The sequence below is a fragment of the Bos grunniens genome, chromosome 20 (genome assembly GCF_055505025.1).
Source record: "Bos grunniens cultivar Pamir isolate PY7600 chromosome 20, Bosgru_T2T1.0, whole genome shotgun sequence".
Classification (NCBI taxonomy): domain Eukaryota; kingdom Metazoa; phylum Chordata; class Mammalia; order Artiodactyla; family Bovidae; genus Bos; species Bos grunniens.
In genome coordinates this window covers 70,717-94,558 of record NC_141184.1, presented here as the reverse complement: position 1 = coordinate 94,558, position 23,842 = coordinate 70,717, and the positions used below count along the sequence as shown (strand labels likewise).

The following is a 23,842-nucleotide window of genomic DNA, read 5'->3' as shown; positions in this document are numbered from 1 at the left end:
TGGTCCTTGGTCATGTCAGGAATGCAAATTCTCAGGCCCAATCCCAGGACCTACTGAGCCACAAGTTCTGGGCAATCCCTAACCTAGAAAAACAGAATGTGAAATGAAGGAACCCAACTGCCTCGGACTGGATTCTACAGAATCCAACCCTGAGACAAGACCTTGGGAGGTGGCTCCAAGCAGCACCTGCAAGGGGGGGAGGAAGATCTATTTATGCCCACATCACCTTCATGTAGTGTTTGGTCATTTAAATACTTCAGGACACATGTTCAGGTATTAAACCATTTGCCTGCTAAGATCTAGCAGGTAATGTCTGTTGTCTTCACTTGCTGTCAAGCACCAAAACTCATGCCTTACACACACACCACAGCAAAATCTCTGGACTTTGATGCAAGAGAATAGAAAGGTAGTTCTGTTTTATATTTCAGGTCAATAAGTACGCCTCAAGTCAAACAGTACAATACTGCAGATGAACCTGGACACAAACACAAGTCTGTAACTTATGTTTCATCTAGTTTTATTAATTCACGAGAAGAAGGCACGGGTGAAGGCAGGCTGAACACTCGCTGGCAAGTTACTGGCCTCTGGTAGGAATCTCTATCAGATGGCCTCCTCAGTCTGTCAAGGACACAATCAAGAAGGCGGTGATGACCTGAACCCGGGCGTGAGCTATTATACATAATTACAGGAGCAGGGAAGCCTCAGTCTCCTCAGTAGGAGCGGATGGCTGGGGGAACAGTGGCACAGTCAGTCTCGTTCAAAGTTCTGTCGATTACAGGTCTGTACTCCAGGGTGACCTAAAAAAAGACGAGCCGGTGATGAGTTAACGCAGACAAACGCACACATAATACTCTTGTGCTTTTGAAAAATCATAAAAGCAGGTTTGCAGACACATTCAGGAACTTAAAAACAAAGGTATTTACTAGAATATTCTTCAGTAACGAACTTGAGACTATGTAAGTTCACATATGGAATACAACAATTAAAATAACACTGTATCAAATTCTCAACGCTTCAAATTAAAACTTAAACTGAAAATGCTCAAAAAAGCAGGTAAAATTTTGTATCCACTGTCATCACTTAATTACGTGTAAATCATGTATTTGCAGTTTTTCCTACTTTTAAGTGGAAGTTTATATGCACTCAACACTTGAGGGAACTATTTCACAATGGTGGGTGGGAGGCGGCCTCTCACCCATCTGCCCGGCTCGGTTCCGTTCCAGGCAGAAGCCTGACTGACAGTGTGCTTTCAGCGGCGTCTCTCATCTGTCAGTAGCCAACTAAAATCCACGCTGCTCCTTGCAGTTCACCTAATGCTAACCCGCGTCACCCGAGGGCCAGGCCACATGCCCGTGTGGACAGGTGGAACCCGTTCCCCACGCACCTTCCCAGTCTTGATGTCAACGTAGGAGAGCGTGTGCTTCCTCCAGTGCTGCTCAAAGGGCTTCTTCTGCTGCCCCTGGATGGGCTTGGAGTAATCGTACTCGTCAACCCTCTCCTAAGGCCACAGAAAATAAGTTTATTTCAGAAAATACCATGAACAAATACCCTTTACAGCCAGACAACCAGGAAACATGGCAAACTTGTTATTCCCACTGAAACCAAGTGTGCAGACCTGACCCGGAAGAGCACATGGCAAGAAGTCGCGCCACTGGGCACCATGCACAGATAAAACGAGCAAGATTTGGGATCCCTTGGCCAGTGGCCAGTCCTCTAGACACACCTGTGGGCCTCTACCGATGAGCCACCAACCCCTCACCCCAGGCTGGCCCGATCGAGGACCCCTACCTGCTCCTGTCCACCCCATCCCCCCACAGCACTGACGAGGTCAGGCCCCCGAGCCACAGGGCTGGGAGCGGGCCTGCAGCACAGGGGGCTCAGAACTCCACTTCTGTATTTTCTCTCCACAACCAGTGGATGGGTGCTGGAATTTAACTGGTCTTCTATGCACTTGAGTTTATCAAATACTTTTCCTGTTTTTCTGCTCTGTATTCTTTCAGACTTCAACTTTTTCTTTTAGCTTTTTTAATTTAAATGTTCTAATCTTAGCCATTAAGGAATACCCTGCATGTGGTAACAGGTAAGACGCACAAAGCCTCTTCAAATAAAACCCAAACATCCACCCACTTGGCAGCTTCTGCTGAGCAAGGCCAGACCTCTTGCCTGGGGCAATGGACACCTTCCTGACTGCTGTACCTGTACCCCAGTGAGGGGCAAGCGCCCCAACCCCAATCCGCTCCAGGTCTTCGGGGACATCTCAGACACAGGAACCAACCGGCTTCCGGGAGCGGTTTCTGTCCTGGGCACACAGGACGAGCGTGCTCACAAACGTCCTCCTCTAAGTACCTGGCAAATCTAACGCAGCTCCAACTGGTGTCTCGTGGATCAAAACCCAGTTCTTCCTGCTCAGCTTCTAGCTGAGCCACCCAAACATGTCCTGGACCAAAGACTGCCTGTCCGTCGTGTTAAAGCGGCTCAGGTCCAGTAAATGTGCCCCATCCTAACCTGACTGCCACCCCCAAAACCTCCTTCCAGGAAAATCTAACTACCACGTGCTGGGTGCACTTTTCTGCAGAATCTGGCAAGTGAGCTCGGCGTAAAAATCAGTTCATTAGAACAGAGAGCTGCAATGAGGCCCCACAGCTCTTTCCAGACTAGAGGCAGGCCGGTCACTGGGTCAGCCAGTGAGCACTGGCCCATGGCAGCGCCAGCTGCACCTCCGCCCTGGCCAGGCTTCGAGGCAGCAGCAGACACTGAGCAGAAGGAGAAACAGGGCACCGCAGCACCGACATGCGAGGACACAGGTGTGGCGGTTCTCAGGAGAGAAAGGCACTCTTCTCACAGCCTTGTGGGAAATGCACAGAGCGCTGCAAAGGGAGTGCAGGCCGCGGAGGCGGCTGACGGGCCACCTGGGGAGAAGGCGCACCTTGAAGTCCTCCCTGGCGTGGGCGCCGCGCGACTCCTTCCGGGCCTCCGCTCCGTAGATGGTCTGCAGAGCACAAAGCATCAGGTTCTGCAGCTCCAGGGTCTCCACCAGGTCAGTGTTCCAGACCATTCCTGGGCACACAAGGCAGCCGTTAGACGACAGGGCCCACTGAGCAAGGACTGTGGAGCCTGTGACAGCGGGCAGGCCGTGGCGCACTCACCCCTGTCGAACGTCTTCAGATGCCGCAGGTCTCCGTAGAGGCTGCTGATCTTCTCACAGCCTTCCTGCAGCACACTCCCCACACGGAACACCGCGGCATGGCTCTGCATCGACTGTGACGTAAAACACTTGTAAACTCTTAACTCACGTGGAGAAGCCACGCCAAGAACTCTTAAACCTTCAGGTTTTTTCTTATGCGTTTCTTGTTTGTAAAATGTTTACTTCAATAGAAAAACTAAAAAATTCAGACTGAATTTATTACTCTGAATTTTAAAATGAAGTCAGTGAGAACTTTAAAAACCTGCTCTCTAAGCAACTCTCACGTGTACAATACAGGAATACTAACTAGTCAGGACGCTGCTGCACACGCCAGGGCTTACTGATTTCCATCCTGAAACTTGTACCCTGGACTGTCTTTCTCCACGCGTCTGTTCCCTCCTCCCTTACCACTCCACGAGGCCTCCCCGAAGCCCAGACTTGTGGAGAGAACCAGAGTCCTCTGGGAAAGGCCTCCCGCACCTCCTCCCTCTTGCTGGTGTCTGTGTGTATGGCCACAGGAACCATTCGGGCTTCTTTCCAGAAAACGCTCCCACGCAGAAATTTCAAGCGGACAGAGCAAGGTCTCCTTCATGGAGCAAGATTCCCCATGTTAAAATAATTGGATTCCTAACTTTTGTTTTTAACTGACCTAAACCTGTGTTACCCGATGGATTAGCCACTAAGCACAGGTACCTACATTTTAAAGTGAAGTTATCCATCAGCAGATGAATGGCTAAGAAAGCTGTGGTACATATACACAATGGAGTATTACTCAGCCATTAAAAAGAATACATTTGAATCAGTTCTAATGAGGTGGATGAAACTGGAGCCTATTATACAGAGTGAAGTAAGCCAGAAGGAAAAACATAAATACAGTATACTAACGCATATATATGGAATTTAGAAAGATGGTAACAATAACCCAGTGTACGAGACAGCAAAAGAGACACTGATGTATAGAACAGTCTTATGGACTCTGTGGGAGAGGGAGAGGGTGGGAAGATTTGGGAGAATGGCAATGAAACATGTAAAATATCATGTAGGAAACGAGTTGCCAGTCCAGGTTCGATGCACGATGCTGGATGCTTGGGGCTGGTGCACTGGGACGGCCCAGAGGGATGGTATGGGGAGGGAGGAGGGAGGAGGGTTCGGGATGGGGAACACATGTATACCTGTGGCGGATTCATTTTGATATTTGGCAAAACTAATACAATTATGTAAAGTTTAAAAATAAAATAAAATTAGAAAAAAAAAAATAAATAAAGTGAAGTTAAAGAGAAAGCCACATCCCAGTGCTGGGGAGCCACTAGTTCTGCCCTGGGCTGCCCCCTCCAGCCTTCAGTATGGAAAGCTCGCACTTGTATCTTACACAGGCCTGAACATGCCTCTGGGACACAGCAACCCCAGGGCAGCGCTATTGATGCAGCTGGCCTGCTCACTCCAGAGCTTGTAAAGGTTCCTACCTTCTGCATGTTGAGTCGCAGTTCCGATGTTCTTATGCTTCCATTGGCAAATCTCAATTTGTCAAGATTCATGACAGATTCTTCCCCAGCATTTGGTTTAATCGAGGGAACTTTATCTCCTTAAAAAAAAAACCCCGAAACAAAAAAACCCCCACCAAATGTGTTACACTCTTTTCAGGGAGTTTGGAAAATGCACATATAATATTCTACCTGAACTACCCTGTCTCCGAGGAAGCATCTATTGACTTGGGGTCAAAGAGTAAACAAAAAGACTAAATTTCAGGTAAAAAGTTGGTGTCCAATAAGTAATCTTTGCATGAAAAGAACAGAAACCATGTCTTAAAGTCCAAAATTAGATGTATGCAAATCAATCTCGCACTACTCATCTGCGAAGGACAAACACTGCACCCTGCAGGAGAGAAGTTCTCACTCTGCCAGCCATTCGGATTCTCAGACTTTGGGGGTGGGGGGTCGGGGGTGGATGGGAGGGACCTGGCCGGGGGTGTTTAACAGCCTCCTGCTGATCCTGGCCCTTTACCCTCAAGATTTGCTGTTCTTGCCTTTCTAAAAAGATAAACACTTTGAGGGTTTTTAAGCTGTTTGGGGACGACAAATATATTTTCTACAGAAGGTAATGCACGTAGATGTGATGTGCAGGAGACAAAGGCCTGCAGTCACTCTCTCTCCAAGGCCGAGCGCTGCCTGAACTCCTCCAGGAGGGCGGCTTCGCTCCCTTTTGTTTCAAATGCTTTAAAAAAGTCATCTGTAAAACGGAGTTTTTCTCTTAGTCTACAGATTTCAGTAACACATACAGACTGCTGAAACTGCCATGATTTTAACGTTTAGCCTAACTTAATGTGGTTGCTGGTTCTGACAGGCAGAGCTGCGTGACCCTCCCCACAAGTGGGCCTAGGCCCTTAACGAACACCCCACCATCTCCTGCCCCAGTCTCCCTACTCCAGAACCCCACACACAAAATCACATGCACGTGGCCTCTTGGGTCTGGATCACAGCACCTGACTCAGGCTCATCCGTGTTGCTACATGTGTGGGTAGTATGTTCCTTTTATTGCTGATTTCCAAAAATTTTAAAAGTGCAATCCTTCAGGTACAGAAGTAAACGGTATTCTTATAAAACTTCTTTCTCACGTCAAAGGGAAAGGGAACCTCGAATTTTCTCCTTTGCTCTGAGAGCTGCTATGGGGCTCCCACTCCAGCAAAGTGGGCACTAGAGCTGTTGTCAGACTAGCACGTGGGATCTCTTCCTCAGCAAATTATGTTACTTTATGTCCACAAGGGGAAATCACAGGTAGAAACCCAGCCTCTCTGGAGGGGAGAGCCGTGACCCAGGCTTCTCTTGTCTGCATCAACTCATCCTTTTCTTCCTTAAAAGATGTAGTTGTATTTTGTTTCATTTATACCTACTATTTAAAACATTTCTTTGGAGATAATTCATACCAGGCAAGTAATATGTGATAAACCCCTTCAAACTAGTAATTTCCCAGGAGTGACTTCTGAGCAGAACATAACAATTGCAAGAACACCTGACTCAAGTCACTCTTCTAACTCCACCCAGCCTGTGTCTAGTCTCGGGTCTATCACCATGAAAATCTCTGAATTTGTTTCTTCACTTCTGTGGGATAAAACCAGGACTCCTCTACCTCCGCCCCCTCCCCACCATATGATCACAAAGCAAAGCCTCTGCAAACTGCCAGGCTCCTGAAGAGGCAAGTACCGGGTCTGCAGGACTCTGCGATGCTCAGGGCGCACGCCCGGCCGAAGACAACCAGGTCCAGGAGCGAGTTTGCACCCAGACGGTTGGCGCCATGCACCGAGGCGCAGGCAGCCTCCCCGCATGCGTACAGGCCAGGCACAACCTGGTCCTGGCCATTCACGTGCCTCAGAACCTGGGGAAAGAGACCAAGGTTAGTGAGCACGGTGTGCTCAGCTCCCTTTCCCCGCAGCAGGGGTAGAGAAAGGAAAAGAGGTAAGACTGGACCCCCCAACCCTGAGACACTGCCAAGCCCCCTCCCCAGCCCCCTGTGCTGAGGTCTAAGGACCGCAATCTCATGCCCAGGAGACCCTCCCCGCCACCAGATGTGCCCCCGGAGCCCCACGCCAGCTGTGGGTGTGGCACAGACAGGGCAGCAGGCAGGAGAGCACTCAACGGGGAGGTGGAGGACCGGAGGTGTCAGTGCAGCCCACCTCACCGGACGAGGGACTGAAATAGTGACTAAAAAGCTCTCTGTGAGCTGCAAACCATCCACAGGAGTTAACTGTGAAGAGCTCACAAATGACTGTTGACAACACGCACTCCTGTAGGAAAAACTACAAATGACCTAATATATGACTAAGGAAGAATTAATCCAGTGCTAACAGTTGATTAAGGCGTGAAATGCAAACACTGGAGGAGCACCAGGGCCTCCCGCCCTCCAGCAGAAGCACCCATCACACAGCACTTCTGGGGGGTCCCCAGCCAATCACCTGCCCGGCACCTGTCACACAGCCACACAGCACTTCTGGGGGGTCCCCTCAGCCGATCACCTGCCCGGCACCCATCACACAGCACTTCTGGGGGGGTCCCCTCAGCCGATCACCTGCCCGGCACCCATCACACAGCACTTCTGGGGGGTCCCCTCAGCCGATCACCTGCCCGGCACCCGTCACACAGCACTTCTGGGGGGTCCCCTCAGCCGATCACCTGCCCGGCACCCGTCACACAGGACTTCTGGGGGGTCCCCAGCCGATCACCTGTCCGGCACCCGTCACACAGCACTTCTGGAGGGTCCCCAGCCGATCACCTGCCCGGCACCCGTCACACAGCACTTCTGGGGGGCCCCCAGCCGATCACCTGCCCGGCACCCGTCACACAGCACTTCTGGGGGGCCCCCAGCCGATCACCTGCCCGGCACCCGTCACACAGCACTTCTGGGGGGTCCCCAGCCGATCACCTGCCCGGCACCCGTCACACAGCACTTCTGGGGGGTCCCCAGTCGATCACCTGCCCGGCACCCGTCACACAGCACTTCTGGGGGGTCCCCAGCCGATCACCTGCCCGGCACCCGTCACACAGCACTTCTGGGGGGTCCCCAGCCGATCACCTGCCCGGCACCTGTCACACAGCACTTCTGGGGGGTCCCCAGCCGATCACCTGCCCCTTGTAGTTGGTGGGGATGCCACCCATGTTGTAGTGCACGGTGGGAAGCACGGGGATGGGCTCCTTGGTGACGTCCACGCCCGCGAAGATCATGGCCGTCTCTGAGATGCCAGGCAGGCGCATAGCCAGCTGCGCCGGGGGCAGGTGGTGCAGCTGCAGGTACACGTGGTCCTTCTCGGGCCCACAGCCTCTGGGGGAAGAGAAGAGCAAGGCAACAGATCAAGGACCACATCCAGGAAATGTGGGGTCACAGCATCCTGGTGGCGTGTCAGGCACCACCTGCTTTGATCCAGGAGAAAGCGCCCCTTTCACTAAGGCCACCTTTCTAGGGCATCTTTTCTCAGCACCCAAGCACCAAGGTGGGCCCCAGGGGCTGGGATGCAGCTGTGAACACGGCAGACAGCCCACCCTCACCAGGCTCACATCTGAGTGTTGGGAGGTCACCATCTGCATGTTTTGCTGGATGAACGCATTAGTCCTTTCACGCCTAAGAACCACCTGTCTTCTTTCTTGTGCACACAGGTGATGCCTCCAGAGGCCACATGCCAGGCATCTAACCAGCAGCACCACAGCTGGCACGGTGTCAGGGGCTCAGACCTCACACTGCTTCACAAAGAACAAATCCCACTCTTGAGAGCCCCCAACCACCCCGGGTTAAGCAACAGGCATTGGAAGCTCACCGTTAAATTCCCCTAGTGGCTCAGACGGTAAAGAATCTGCCTGCCATGCGGGAGACCTGGGTTCAATCCCTGGGTTGGGACCATCCCCTGGAGGAGGGCATAGCAACCCACTCCAGTATTCTTGCCTGGAGAATTCCCATGGACAAAGGAGACTGGCGGGCTACAATCCAGGGGCTTGCAAAGAGTCTGACACAACTGAGCGACTAAGCACACAAAGGCACCACACACTCAAACACACAAACTGGTCCACAGATCTGAGAAGGATTCACAGCTAACTGCTAAAATTCTTGAACTACGGGTCTCTGGAGACCATAAACTGGCAGACAATCGACAGAGGCAACTGCACGCGGCCTCCGGGGTGGGTGGCAGGCTGACACACACAGGAGCCCCCCAGCCCTCACTGAAATGCAGACACGAACCCCAGCCACCAGAGGACGGGGCGGGCATGACCACACAGACCTTCCCTCGCGGATTTCCAGGGTCATGGACCGGGACACGACATCCCTGGACGCCAGGTCCTTAGCGACGGGGGCGTAGCGCTCCATGAACCTCTCACCCTGGCTGTTGATGAGGATGCCCCCCTCTCCACGACAGCCCTCTGTGATGAGACAGCCAGCGCCATATATGCCTGCAAAGAACCAACAGATGAGACAGTTACAACCTAGCAATCGCTGGGTCTCTACTTCAGATGCAAATGCTTTTCCCAAGATACTCTGGGAGGAGCAAGGAAAGGGTGTGCAAAGAGCACCCCCTCCCAGGGGAGCAGAAGATAGAGAACAAGCCAAGGCAGATGGCGATGCCACAGCCTAGAAGTGGCGCGGCCCAGCTGCACAGAAGGCCTGGCTGCAGCATCCACACAGTTCTGCTCACTGCCCTGACCGTGACTGTGCTGCGCCCTCTCAACACGGCGAAGTGCACCTTTAACAGTTTTACAGTTTTAACTGTTTAACACCACGGAGTTGTACTGACCGGTGAAAGGAAGGAAGCCCGGTTGGAAAGCTGGTGTCTGTAGCAACTAAATGACTGACAAGGGTGCAGATCACAATAGCCCTCATGGAGGCTGCACCCACCACGGACATTCCAAGTCTCCCCAGCTTCCCAGACAAGCCCACCAACATGATGCTGGGAAGTGCAGAGCCCAAACCCAAGTCTGGCAGCGTGGACGGGCAGCTGTGCCATATCTTGATCATCCCTCGACTTCCCTCAAGGTGATGAGGACAAGGATGTCCAGAGCTGGATGCAGTTTGTAGTCTGAAGCCCAATCCTTTGATTAGTGTTCTAAAGGGCTACCTTGCTTCTGGAACTAGACGCAAAGTCCTGTCTGCCATTTTTCAGATTTCCTGGTTTCAATGGTCATTTCTTCCAGTAGTTTATTTCTCAAATATTGAAAAGGAAACAAACAAAAAAGCTCTAACTACAGAGAAAATCAGAAGTCTCAGACATCTTACTGGTTAAAAATAGCTATAAAACCACCACCTAATACACTGGTTTTTCTTATCCATGCCAGGGTCGGATGACAGAGTGTGCCCGGTTCTGCAGTGCTGGGGTGGCTCCTCAGCTGACAGGTCGCCCCAGCACCCTCCCACGCCCGTGCACACGTCACCTCACTCAGTGTCTGGCCCAGCCTGCCACTCAGCCACCGTGGCAGCCCAGAGTCCGCGTGTGCTGCTTCTCCACTCAAGTGCCTTCCCTCCAGCCCTACCACGTGCTGGGCACTGTGAATGTCAGTGTTGGCTGCTCAGCCGTGTCTGACTCTTTGTGACCTCGTGGACTGTAGCCTGCCAGGCTCCTCTGTCCATGGGATTCTCCAGGCAATACTGGGCAGCGGTAAAGAGGCAGACCTGCTCTGGCCTCCCAGGGGAGCAGAGAGCCTCGTCGAGGAGAGGGACAGCCAGCAGTCACTGCGTTGCATCGCAAGCGCGCCAAGGTGAGGTGGAGCTAAGATGCTGGCTTCACCGCCCTGAGGGCCCTGGGAAGAAGCTCCTCGGGGAGGCCATGGTTCAGGACTGAGATCCGAGAAAGCAAGCATGTGCAACCGCAGAGGGGCCTTCCCATAGGTCCCGGTCACCTGAAAGACGAGGAGCCCGACGCGTCCTACCTGTGGGGTGGAACTGCACGAACTCCAGGTCCTGGCAGGGCAGGCCAGCCCTGGTCACCATGGCAGTGCCGTCCCCGGTGCTGGTGTGGGCGGACGTGCAGCTGAAGTAGGTGCGCCCGTAGCCTCTGGAAAACACAGGCCGGCAGAGTGGCGACTGCACGAGTGTCCCCTCGGGGCCCCCTCTCTAAGGACTGAGGGGCCATGCTCTGGACAGCAACTCTGGTGCATCTGCACGAGCTGCCCTGGCCTGTCTGTGCTGTGTGATTCTCTCAAAGAATGCTCCTTTTACAGTAAAACGTAAAAACATTTATGGATCCACTTCTTAAAAGGGTTAAAGTAACAGACTGAAGTATTTAAGATGGAATTTTACTTGTTTTCTTCATGTGAATAAATAGCATTTATCTATCCCAGAAATCAGTATAATCACAGCATCCACCAAAGCAAAAGAGATGTTACTCCAGAAAGTGTCACATGACCCTCCAGGCCTCGGTCTCCTCGAGGGTCCACCCAGCAGGGAACTGCTGACTCTTTCCGGCCGTGCCCAAGGTAGCTGCTGGGGCTGCCCCTCAGGCCCGCAGCAGTATGAGCCCAGCGGGTGCCTCGCAGCCTGGGCTGCGCCCACTGCCCCGTGACGCCTCCATTCTCACTAGAAACAGGAAGTACCGAAACGCAGCTTGCCTGCAGAAAAGTCGAACACCACAAAGGTAGGCTCTCACCCGGTGGCGATGACAGTGTTCCTGGCCCTGATGCGGTGGATGGACCCGTCTTCTATGCACAGAGCGATCACACCGCGGCACTCCCCGCTCTCCATCAGGAGGTCCAGAGCAAAGTACTCCACAAAGTAGCTGGTGTCATAGCGCAGAGACTGAAAGAGGGCGAAAACGGAAAAAGAGGGATCCTTCATTTGCAGTGGCACTGTAAACCTGACTGGTTAGAGACCACGATCTGAGGGGAGAGGGACCAGGCAGACCGAGGGGAACAATGGATTCAAAAAGGAGCTGCAGACTTCAACCCTCGGATGCCAGCTCATTGGTACAAAGACCACAGACCAGGAGAGGGGGCTGCACATGGGCCTCATCTCAGCTCCATGTAGCCCTGAGAGGTGCCAGAGGCAGCACCAAGCCCCCCCAAGCCAATGGGGCCGAGCCACGGACCACGGGGTCCAATGTGGACCAGGCTATGCCATGTGGCCATCGAGTCCCAGTAAAACGAGATGCTCAGCACATTTCCACCACAGCAGAGGGGTTCATCCTGGACTGTGCAGCCTGGACTTGGGATCTGACAGCCCTGGAAAAGGACGGGGCACTTGTCAAACCACCAGCCCCCACACCTGACACACAATTCTGACTTGAAAATCAATGATCTGTGCCCCCTCCTGCAAAACAAGAGTTCAGAAGCAGCACTGTTCAGAATATTGATTACTGGGCCAAAGTTGGCCCTGATTATCCAGTGACCACTGTCCTTCAAGTCACAGGTCAGATTGAACAGTTAAGTATTAAATCAATCAATTCAGCAACTCAGAGGTGGGGAAAGAGCTTCAAAATGCTCACTCTGTTCTTGAACTTTCATGACATAGGCCAGGGTCAAACCTGGCATGTAATGACCACCACTTACCTTTCCTAAAACAGATACTTTCAAATTAACAACTAACCAAATTACTTTGCTGTTCAGAAAGCGACCGCTGAGCTGACGGTGACCTGGCCCAGAGTGGCCTGCTTCCCACCCTCCACACACCCGGCCGGACTCCGCCCCGCCGCCTCACCCTTCCATACAACGTGTGCAGCAGCGAGTGGCCCGTGCGGTCGGCCACGCAGCAGCAGCGGTGAGCCTGCCCACCCTTCCCGAACTTGAGGCTCTGTCCGCCAAAGGCACGCTGGTAGATCTTGCCATCTTCAGTTCTGCTAAAGGGCATGCCGTAATTCTCCAGCTGAGGAACACAAAAGGAGACACCTAGCACCTTACAGGACACTCACGGCTAACCGACACTAGAACTTCAACACCAATCCACAGACCAGGGTGAACCCCCTCTATGAAAAGGTCAGCCCCGGGGAGCAGCCCTCCCGTGACAGCGGCTCACTGTCACCAGGCCCGCAGCCGGCAAGGACGCACCTCCACCACGGAGGCGGGGGCCTGCTCCGTCATGTAGTGGATGGCGTCCTGGTCCCCCAGCCAGTCGGAGCCTTTCACGGTGTCGTAGAAGTGCCACCGCCAGTTGTCCTCCTCCATGTTCCCCAGGGCGGCATTGATCCCTCCCTGAAACACAGCAGCCCGTGAACCAGCAGGAGCCTGGCTGCACCATCAGCCTGCCTCCCACTGCCCTGAAGGAACAGATGTGGACAAAGCCAGCTCTTCGAGTGCCAGCGTCTGTGAGGGATCCCACCGCCTGGCAGACTGTGAAGCAGGTCTCTCCCCTACAACCCAGAGACAGTTTTGGAGCCCCCTAGCCTCAGGCGCCTCGCCCGGGAGAGCGGCATGGGGCCTGAGGCCTTGGGGAGTTGTCTGGAGGGTTGGCTGAGGTCCCCTGGGTGAGGCTCCTTTCCTACCAAGCCTGGCACATAAAGGGGACTCAGAGCTGCCTACTGTTTTATGTCAAGCACCCAGAGGTGCTTGGGGGCACCAGTTAAAGACAGGAAGCACCCACTGCTGAGGCTCGGAGCCACGCCCCCACGCCCCTTCCCCTGCTGGGCACTGCCCCACCCCACTCCCACAGCCAGCCCCTCAGTCACAAGAAGAGTGAAGCACAGAGCACGCGTGAGCAGCCGGCAGCACCCCCCCGCCCTGAACCGCAACTGCTATTCCTCTTCAGGTGGCGTCTTTCTCACAGGACACTTTCTCTAATCGCCCTCTCCCCCACTGTTATTCAACTGCAACTTCTTCAAGACTCTCCGGAGCTCCTTCCCCAGCCGCTGCTGCTGTCCCCCAGCTTGCTGAGTGTTTTGCTACCAAACCAATGCTCATAGAGCAGGAGCCTCGGCCAGACAACACACGAGTTAACTCATTCCCTCCTCCCTCCTCCAACTCTAAACTCAAACACATTCCTGATAAAGAAAAATCTTAAGTACTAGGGTAGCAGAATATAGAAAGATGGCTTAAAATGATGTGAAAATCAAATTGCCTTCCAAAGGAGTTATATAAATTTATATCTTCCCCAACGATGTAAAAAAATTCCTGTTTCCCCACAGCCTTGCCAGGAGTTTTGTCAAACTTGGAGATCTGTTTATCTAATAAGTAAAAAATTCTCAATAAATAAATAGTGCAAAAATACACAGCCTAGTGCACACACAAATGTTGTTATCCTTCCCCAATTAAACGCTCCTTTCTAGCGAACCAGCATTCAAGTCATGCTACCCTTTCCGCATTCCGTTTTATTAATATTGCACTCCACCTGAAAACCGTATTATTTTTGCAGTACTACCTAAAACGATCTGCTTATATCTATTCTTCCTTTTAGACACTGAATTATCCACAGGAGTTTATTATTTATTCTTCAGTTTACAAAGCACAGCTTTCGAACAAAGTATCTGGACAGCTCGGTGGCTGAAGAAGGCTGCTGCTCCAGGTGTGATGGTGACAGGAGCATCCACTGTCCAAGAGTCACCACATCCTCTGCTGTCCCAACGAGGAAGTGTGCCCAAATACTAGAAAAGACGGCCACATGTGGCCCTAGGCTACTCCCTGCACATCAGCCAGGCTCCACCTACAGTGTGCCTAGAGTGAAAAATCACAACTGTTAAGTCACGTAAGTTCCCACCTCACTCACCCCTTTCCCTAAATCCAGAGCAGTACAGGCCACTGCTCTCTGCTGCACCTTCGTGCCATCATCAGAGCCCATCCCCAGTGCTGGAAGCTGGCCCCAAGGCTCTGGCAGACACAGGGTGAGCGCACAGCTTGCTCGTTCACGTGGGGCGACAGCAGGGGAGGAGGTCACACTGCAATGGGGACAGGCGCCGGGGGGGTGGGGGGGTGGGGTGGGCGGGGCGGTGACTGGAGTGGAAACAGGAGGGACGCATCCCCAGGAGGTGGGTGGTGACAGCGGGTAGACAGCCCTGGGGACCGAGTGCCAGGAGCAGAGGGGGCACGGTGCAGGGCAGGGCTCCTCGAGCGGAACCTCGCAGGCACTGTGAGCGCGACAGCGCCTTCTCATACCTGGGCCGCGACAGTGTGGGATCTGGTGGGGAAGAGCTTCGTGACGCAGGCCGTGTTGAAACCTGCTTCAGAGAGGCCGAACGCGGCCCGCAGGCCTGCCCCCCCTGCACCAACCACCACGGCATCAAACTCATGGTCCACAACTGGGTACTGCGCAGAAATCTGGAAAAGAAAAGTCCCTGTTAATCACTGGTTCAACTAGGCCGGACACTGAGGCTGTGGTCACGGTGAAGGACCTCAGTACACACGAGTCGCTGCCACAGCCGGAGGGCCTCCATCGTGCTGGGCTGCACACCAGGCACGGCAGCAACGGCAGACACAGTGAGCACGTCCGCAAGTCGAAAGGGTGCTCCCATCACAGCAGAGCACCGACCCCACGGAGCCGGGACACCCACCATCAGCTGAAAAGCTGGAAACTTACAGTGTGGGGCCACAGATGCAGAGGAGGGCAACGCCACAGATCAAAACACCAGTTCCAACTAGGTTTCTCTTTACAGTTATCATTTCTTATCTTTTCTTTTTATGCTTATATCTGTATACATGTGGTTAGACAAACCTAAGCTTATAAAGTAGTATAGACCATGATTTGCAAGTTTCTCATGAAAACACTGAAGTGTTGTCTCATTTAGATAAGCACAGTCCATTCACCTGGGAGACCACCAAGAACCCAAGGATGCTCCACGTCCATACTGTATGTACAACTGAGAAGGTGCCAACTAGCACTCAGTCACCACTGTGAGTGCTATGAAAATGGCCTCAGAAGCAAATTCTGGTTTCTTCAACAGAGTGCGGAAGAGCCTTGTAAACACAGAGGAGCCCATGTTCAGCTGAGAAGGCATCTGTCACCTCGCATTCCAGTAAATATTGTTCACCTGATATCTGTATTTTGTTAGTTTACTTCACTTGAAGTTTAATTTGCTTATAGATACACAAGAGCTATAAGCAAAAATGCCAGTACCTATGTTCATGTCTGTACTATAATTACTAATACATCAAAAGTGATTTGAGTATGAATTAGAGAATTTAAGTAAAAATCTGTGTGTTACTCAAGTACATAAATAACTGGTACAGAACACTACTCTGCTAAATCAAGAAAATCACTTAAAACAAAGAGCCCTGAACTTACCGCATCTGAAACTTTAGCGGACGACCTCTTATTGCCATCAACGGTGAAGTGAAAACTGCGGGTTCCTGTCTGCCATGCTGCCGGCCACTTCTGAAACACAGAGGGAGGGCTACATGTCTTCACAGAACCCGGGACTCCTGATTTCCTAAGTTGCCAGCCTTCTCACGGACCCGGGTGCATGCTCTCATCCAGAACCCTTTCCTGGAACCCTCCACTTAGCTCTGAAGGTTAAGGCAGGGGCTAAGGACCCAGGCCCAGCTTGAGGAACTGGTAACCAGCAAAGGCCTTTCCACATGAAGCTTGTTTCCAGACAGGACATTCACTGACCCAGGAAATGTAAAAAGCACACTTTCACATTAATTTCTTGACTTGCGGTACTTAGTGGAGAAGGGGAAGGACACCTGTGCTGCCTAAGTGGCAGGTCTGCAGACAACCAAATGCTTCTCCCGGGTCCACCCAGCCTGCACACGGGGCCTGTGGCTCACTGCAGGAGGCGCTGACAGTGAGGAGTGGGCAGTGGGGCTCCAGAGCAGGCCGCCCCGGGGCGGGCCCTTCATGGACGCTCCTGGTCCTGCGTCGCCCTCTCCACACCTGCGCCGGCTCAGCCGTGTCCCTGCCTGTCATATTCCACCTCCATACCCCCTACCTGTACAGCTGTCCCCGGTCTGTCCCTGGCCAACCTCTACAACTGCAAGCCTCAGCTAAGATGTCCCTTCCAACAACCATTTACCCAGGAAACTGGTGGCAATGAAATCACAACCCAGCAACAGAGGCAACATTCTTCATGGACTAAGAAAGGTCCACAATTTAGGGAACAAGTCTTTTCATTCTGCTTATCACATTTTAGCAGAATGATAAAAGAGAATATTCTGAACAACAGTTTTGGGAACTAAATACATTCAGCAATTACAAAAGGGATGTCTTCAATTATTCTTCAATTGGAAGAGATGTTTCAATTTTGTGGAGAAAATTATGCTTTGGGACAAACACATGTGGATTATAGGGAGAATTTCCAAATACAATATGAACTGCAACCAAGTTGTCTGAAACCGGACAGACTTCTGCAAGATGAGGAACTCTGTCAGGGCTGGACAGTCTGGCTGACCACCAGCAAGGAACACCGGAGGCAGGAGGTTCCCCCTAACTCAGGAACTGAGTGATGGCTGATGCAAACATCTGAGTTTATCTTAACAGCTCTACTTAAAAAGTATAGTTTCTTGCATTTTTAAGTAGATTCGAACTGGTAAGAGTGATGTTCTTGAAGTTTTCATTTGCAATGTTAAGTATATTTGTTTTTTTTCCTAAGTACATTTGTTTTTATTGACAAAACTAATTTAGTTTTTTCCTTTAGATGTAAATTTAAAAGAATATTCTCCAGCTTTATTACACTTTTTTAAATGGTAAATTCATATTTTAACATAAACCAAGTCCCTGAAGGAATTTTAATACAAATGCTCTTGAAAATATCATAAAGTACTCCCACTGAACTGAACAATAAAAATATAGCTAATAGTACCAATAAGGATAGTATACTTTGTGATACCAAGTTAAAATTAAAATAGAAACTGTGAGATTCCCAAAGTATTTACTTCTTTTTCCAGGATGTTCACATTGAATAAAGACAGACAAACACACCCACCCACGTGGTTAGGTTAAAAAGCAGTACCTACTGTAATGAGATCGGTAACAGATTATCATATTACCACCCCATGGAAAACAGTAACACGATTTTTTGTACCTAAATCAGATTTGGGGAGTGATTTTAGAATTTGGAGAGTCCAATGTAATCCAATTTCTGTCTTTAGATAAAACTCATTTTATGCCACTTACTATTCTCACGTTTTTTGAAGACAAAAATATCAAACATTTTGCAACAGGGTAACATGAAAAAGAAAGCAGAAACCTACCTAAGATATTAACAGAGTTAGCATAAAAGTACAGGCCACTGAATCAGGAGAATAAAGAGAGAAACAAGTGAGAAGGGCACATACTTATCTCTTCAACTGAGCAAAGTGGAAAGTCCTCATCTAGCACAACATCCTATGAATCAGGACCAAGAAGTTACTCTATAAGAACAGGTACAAGCTACACAATTACAGAACTACACACTAAAGGTTCTGAAAGTGGTTGCATAATCACACTGGGAGAACTGAAGATGTGGGTAGTGGGGTAAGTGAACTAAACCCTTCAGAACAGTTGCTCAGTTGTGTCTGACTCTTTGCCACCCCATGGACTGCAGCATGCCAGGCCTCCCTGTCCATCAACAACTCCTGGAGTTTACTCAAACTCATGTCCATTGAGTCAGTGATGCCATCCAACCCTCTCATCCCCTTCTCCTCCCGCCTTAATCTTTCCCAGCATCAGGGCCTTTTCAAATGAGTCAGTTCTTAGCATCAGGTGGCCAAAGTACTGGAGTTTGAGCTTCAGCATCATTCCTTCCAATGAATATTCAGGACTGATTTTCTTTAGGAAGGACTGGTTGGATCTCCTTGCAGTCCAAGGGACTCTCAAGAGTCTTCTCCAACACCACAGTTCAAAAGCATCGATTTTTGGCACTCAGCTTTTTTTATAGTCCAACTCTCACATTTATACTTGACTACTGGAAAAACCATAGCTTTGACTAGACGGACCTTTGTTGGCAAAGTAATGCCTCTGCTTTTTAATAAGCTGTCTAGGTTGGTCAAACTTTTCTTCCAAGGAGCAGGTGTCTTTTAATTGCATGGCGTAGTCACTGTCTGCAGTGATTTTGGAGCCCCTCAAAATAAAGTCTGTCACTGTTTCTATTACTTCCCTATCTATTTGCCATGAAGTGATGGGACCAGATGTCATGATCTTAGTTTTCTGAATGTTGAGCTTTAAGCCAACTTTTTCACTCTCCTCTTTCACTGTCATCAAGAGGCTCTTTAGCTCTTCTTCACTTTCTGCCATCAGGGTGGTATCATCTGCATATCTGAGGTTATTGATATTTCTTCTGGCAATCTTGATTCCAGCTTGTGCTTCATCCAGTCCAGCTTTTCTTATGATGTACTCTGCATATAAGTAAGCAGGGTGACAACATACAGCCTTGACATACTCCTTTCCTAATTTGGAACCAATCTGTTGTTCCATGTCCAGTTCTAACTGTTGCTTCTTGACCTGCATACAGACTTCTAAGGAGACAGGTCAAGTGGTCTGGTATTCCCATCTTGTGAAGAATTTTCCACAGTATTTTGTGATCTACAGTCAAAGGCTTTGGTGTAGTCAATAAAGCAGATCTTTTTTCTGGAATTCTCTTGCTTTTTCGATGATCCAACAGATGTTGGCCATTTGATCACTGGTTCCTCTGCCTTTTCTAAACCCAGCTTGGACATCTGGAAGTTCGCGGTTCACGTACTGTTGAAGCCTGGCTTGGAGAATTTTGAGCATTACTTTACTAGCGTGTGAGATGAGTGCAATTGTGCAGTAGTTTGAGCATTCTTTGACATTGCCTTTCTTTGGGAATGGAACGAAAACTGATATTTTCCAGTTCTGTGGCTACTGCTGAGTTTTCCAAATTTGTTGGCATATTGAGTGCAGCACTTTCACAACATCATCTTTTAGGATGTGAAATAGCTCAACTGGAATTCGATCACCTCCACTAGCTTTGTTTGTAGTGATACTTCCTAAGGCCCACTTGATTTCACATTCCAGGATGTCTGGCTCTAGGTGAGTGATCACACCATCGTGATTATCTGGGTTGTGAAGATCATTTTGTATAGTTCTTCTGTGTATTCTTGCCACCTCTTAATATTTTCTGCTTCTATTAGGTCCATACCACTCCTGTCCTTTATTGTGCCCATCTTCGCATGAATATTCCCTTGGTATTTCTAATTTTCTTGAAGAGATCTCTAGTATTTCCCATTCTATTGTTTTCTTTTTGTTTGCATCGGTCACTGAGGAAGTCTTTCTTATCTCTCTTTGCTATTCTTTGGAACTCTGCATTCAAATGGGTATATCTTCCCTTTTCTCCTTTGCCTTTTGCTTCATTGTGGGATTCTTGCCCACAGCAGCAGATATAATGGTCATCTGAGTTAAATTCACCCATTTTAGTCCATTTTAGTTCTCCGATTCCTAAAATGTTGACGTTCACTCTCGCCATCTCCTGTTTGACCACTTCCAATTTGCCTTGATTCATGTACCTAACATTCCAGGTTCCTATGCAGTATTGCTCTTTACAGCACTGGACTTTACTTCCATCACCAGTCATATCCACAACTGGGTGATGGTGTTGCTTTGGCTCTGTCTCTTCATCCTTTTCTGGAGTTATTTCTCCACTGATCTCCAGTAGCATATTGGGCACCTACTGACCCATGGAGTTCATCTTTCAGTGTCCTATCTTTTTGCTTTTTCATACTGTTTGTGGGATTTTCAAGGCAAGAATACTGAAGTGGTTTGCCATTCCCTTCTCCAGTGGACCACGTTTTGTCAGAACTCTCCACCATGACCCGTCTGTCCGTCTTGGGTGGCCCTACACAGCATGGGTCATAGTTTCATTGAGTTAGACAAGGCTGTGGTCCATGTGATCAGTTTGGTTAGTTTTCTGTGATTGTGGTTTTCAGTCTGTCTGCCCTCTGATGGAGAAGGATAAGAGGCTTATGGAAGCTTCCTGATGGGAGACTGACTGAGGGGGAAACTGGGTCTTGTTCGGATGGGTGGGGCCATGCTCAGTAAATCTTTAATTCAATTTTCTGTTGATGGGTGGGGCTGTGTTCCCTCCTTGTTATTTACCTGGGGCCAAATTATGATGGAGGTAATGAAAATAATGGTGACCTCCTGCTACACTCAGTGCCCCCAACCCTGCAGTAGGCCACCGCCAACCCACACCTCTGCCGGAGACTCCTGGACACTTGCAGGCAAGTCTGGGTCAGTCTCTTGTGTGTGTGTGTGTGTGTGGGGGGGGGGGGGTCACTGCTCCTTTCTCCTGGATCCTGGAGCACACAAGGTTCTGTTTATGCCCTCCAAGAGTCTGTTTCCCCAGTCTTGTGTAAGTTCTGACAGCCCTATGTGGGGTTAATGGCAACTCCCTCCAAGAGGGCTTATGCTATACCCAGGTCTGCTGCACCCAAAGCCCCTGCCTCTGCAGCAGTCCACTGCTGACCCGTACCTCTGCAGGCGAACTAAACCCTTATTTACCAGCAAAAATCAATGTCTAAAATGGACAAAATGCACCTGCATATTAGCTAGAGAAATGGATGTAAAGAGCAGGCATCAATACCAAAATCAGTTCAGAACTGATTCTATTAGAGAACAGGTTTGGGGAAGGAGGTGGTCTTCTTTCTTTTCACTTATAAAAACTTCTGTACTCACTGACTTTTTTTTTTTTTGCTACTATGTGCAATTACTTTCACTTAAAATTTAAAGGTTTTTCAAGCAGGGATGTTTAAAACATCATTCACATGATAACTGAGGGTAGGCTGTGAGCTGCAGGCCCTGGCACCGAGGAACATCACACAAGTTTCACATGTTCCCTCACAGAACCCTCATTAATCCCACAGAGAAGTGGAGTCTTTCCAGCGTATTGGATCTGCCTGGCAGGCTCCAGATCCTACACTTTCCCTACCATCCAGGGATCCTTGGAAAAAAATTTCTGGGCTTCCAAACTAAGATGAATATCCAGGTATATACCAAAACCAGCCACAATTTTTCAAACGAACCAGGAAAAACAGGACATGGAACACAGAACTAAGAGCTAGTGCCAAGAAACAAAACAGAAGGGTGCTAGTCACTGCAGCGGCCCGAACGGTGTGAATCCAGACATGCCACTGGCACGCACTCAGAACAACACTTCTGAATAAACTGATTTATTCTAGAATAGCTTGTTGAAAATGGAAAAATATCACCTGAAGTTAGGCAACAACTATCTAAGGTTACTGGTTTTACTCTTCCTTTCTATTTAACCACTTTCAAATAGTGTGCAAATTTGTGTCAGTGCACTGGGACAATTAAAAAGGAAACAAAGGCAAAATAGGTTTGATAATTCTGTAACTCGAAAGTAGCTGTAAATATGACTTGAAAACACCACAGAATTGAATAAATTTTCTGTGGACTTTATTCAAATTATCCTTATTGAGTACAGTCCTTGAACATTTCTCAGTGGGAGATTATGAATTCCTTTCTTTTTTTGTTCTGCTAATTTGCTGCTTCTGTTCTTGCCAACCTTAAACTCCATTAAGCAGCTTGCAGACATTAATTTACATAGGTGGAAATTATTTTAAAAGCTACCTTCATCAAGATAAAAGACTTTAAAACTCAAGACCATCTTTGGTAGATCTAACCTGTGGTTTAATTTTGCTAACTCTCTCTCGCCATTTTGTTCACAAGCACCTGAACACAAGACCCTGGTGAAGAATCATGGAGACAGTGAAGCACAGGGCTGGCAGTTAAGAGCAGATTGCACTAAGGTCACTTCCAATCAAGCCAACAGGAGAGGAGAGGTTTAGGCTCCAATCTGTTGTGTGAAACTTTCACTTTCAGCTAAAACCTCAAAGCTGAATTCCTTCCAGCCCAGCCTGGATAAAGGTCAGCAACGCGTACATAAACTGTCAAAGGGCGAGTGATGGGTGAAGGGCAAGCACAGGCTGGAATGGCTGGAATAAGGATCGCCGGGCTCCAGTCCAGGCTGACAGACCTGTCCATTCTTCCCCAGTGACCACCAGACCAAACTGCCATCTCACCTAACAAGAAGGGCCCACTCAGAAGTCTGCTTATGCTTGGTTGACTAAAACTACCCCACTGGCCATGGACTTCATCACCTGCTTGTGGACCTCCTGCTACCCTTGTGTCTTAGAGTCCAAGATTTGAGGGGCTGGGGGGAACCTCCGCTCAGTAAGCATCAACAACATGGGACACTTAAAACACTTTCTGGGGTTGGCAGAATGTCCGACTCAACCTCCTCACATTTAACATAACCTCTAATACCAAAATTTTAAAAAGAAAAAAACCGTGGGTATAATTATAGGCACAAATCAAGTCTACATTGTTGAAAGCCTTGCTTCCCACTGCGATCTTTACTTTATAATTAAAGCATTAACTAGGTGGCTGGGCAAGTTCACATAACGGGACCACGTAACTAAACCCTCTAAATTCAGTCTGCTAAGTCACTTCAGTCGTGTCCGACTCTGTGCGACCCCATAGACGGCAGCCCACCGGGCTCCCCCGTCCCTGCGATTCTCCAGGCAAGAACACTGGGGTGGGTTGCCATTTCCTTCTCCAATGCATAAAAGTGAAAAGGGAAAGTGAAGTCGCTCAGTCATGTCCGACCCTCAGCGACCCCATAGACTGCAGCCTTCCAGGCTCCTTCGTCCATGGGATTTTCTAGGCAAGAGTACTGGAGTGGGGTGCCATTGCCTTCTCCGAAATTCAGTGTTTCAGTAAAATTCCAGAGGATCAACTCAGAAGACTTAACTGTCAGGAGTGGAAGGGACACGGTCCAGCAGCCAGGCCTAGCCGGGCTCCGCAGGGAACACCCAGGAGGACATCGGTCTCGCGACCGCCCCGGTCGCTATGCGGTCAGTGCCCAGGGGCCGCGCAAAGCCCCAGAAGCAAGGCCGAGCCGAGTGCCGGGGCGCTGCTCAGACCGCACCCCATGGGACCCACGGCCGTCCGGCCGCCCCGGGCGTGTCCCGCCGCGTGACCTTGGGGGGCCAAATCTTCAAGCGCGCGCCCGCGGCTGGGCAAGCAGCTTCGCAGCCGCGCCGGGCTCCCGGATGGGCCCCGGGGCAGTGACCTTCACCGCGCCGCCGCCCGGCCGGCCGGCTCCGGAACGTGCGGCGGGCCCTCCCCAGACCGTTTCGCCGCGAGGCAGGGGACCCGGGACCCGGGACCCAGTGTCTGCCGCGCCCCGCCCGCGGCGGACACTCACCGTGCAGGTCAGCGCCAGGCGCCGGGCGCGCAACAAGCGCGACACAGCGGCAACCCCCGACATGTCCGCCCTCCGGAGCAGTCAGCCGGTCCCGCGCGGACCGCGCCTGC

General features: G+C 50.3%; 1 protein-coding gene across 2 annotated transcripts; it reads right to left on the bottom strand.

Annotated features, from left to right (window-relative positions):
• Positions 1 to 500: 500 nt before the first annotated feature.
• SDHA (succinate dehydrogenase complex flavoprotein subunit A) lies at positions 501 to 23,829 on the bottom strand. Of its 2 annotated transcripts, XM_086362442.1 has the most exons (15): positions 23,733 to 23,829; positions 15,854 to 15,943; positions 14,728 to 14,889; positions 12,691 to 12,834; positions 12,344 to 12,508; positions 11,298 to 11,446; positions 10,582 to 10,706; positions 8,943 to 9,111; positions 7,798 to 7,993; positions 6,382 to 6,553; positions 4,648 to 4,766; positions 3,147 to 3,258; positions 2,927 to 3,057; positions 1,385 to 1,498; positions 501 to 797 (listed from the first exon to the last, which is right to left on the bottom strand). In XM_086362442.1, exons 1-15 carry the CDS (start codon positions 23,793 to 23,795, stop codon positions 711 to 713), a joined length of 1,998 nt encoding a protein of 665 aa, XP_086218568.1. In that variant the 5' UTR covers positions 23,796 to 23,829; the 3' UTR covers positions 501 to 710. The 2 variants fall into 2 exon arrangements, 1 of the variants encoding a protein (XP_086218568.1); XR_015149136.1 differs by lacking the exons at positions 501 to 797; positions 1,385 to 1,498; positions 2,927 to 3,057; positions 3,147 to 3,258 and having other exon boundaries at positions 4,703 to 4,766; positions 6,382 to 7,243; positions 7,448 to 7,993.
• Positions 23,830 to 23,842: the final 13 nt, after the last annotated feature.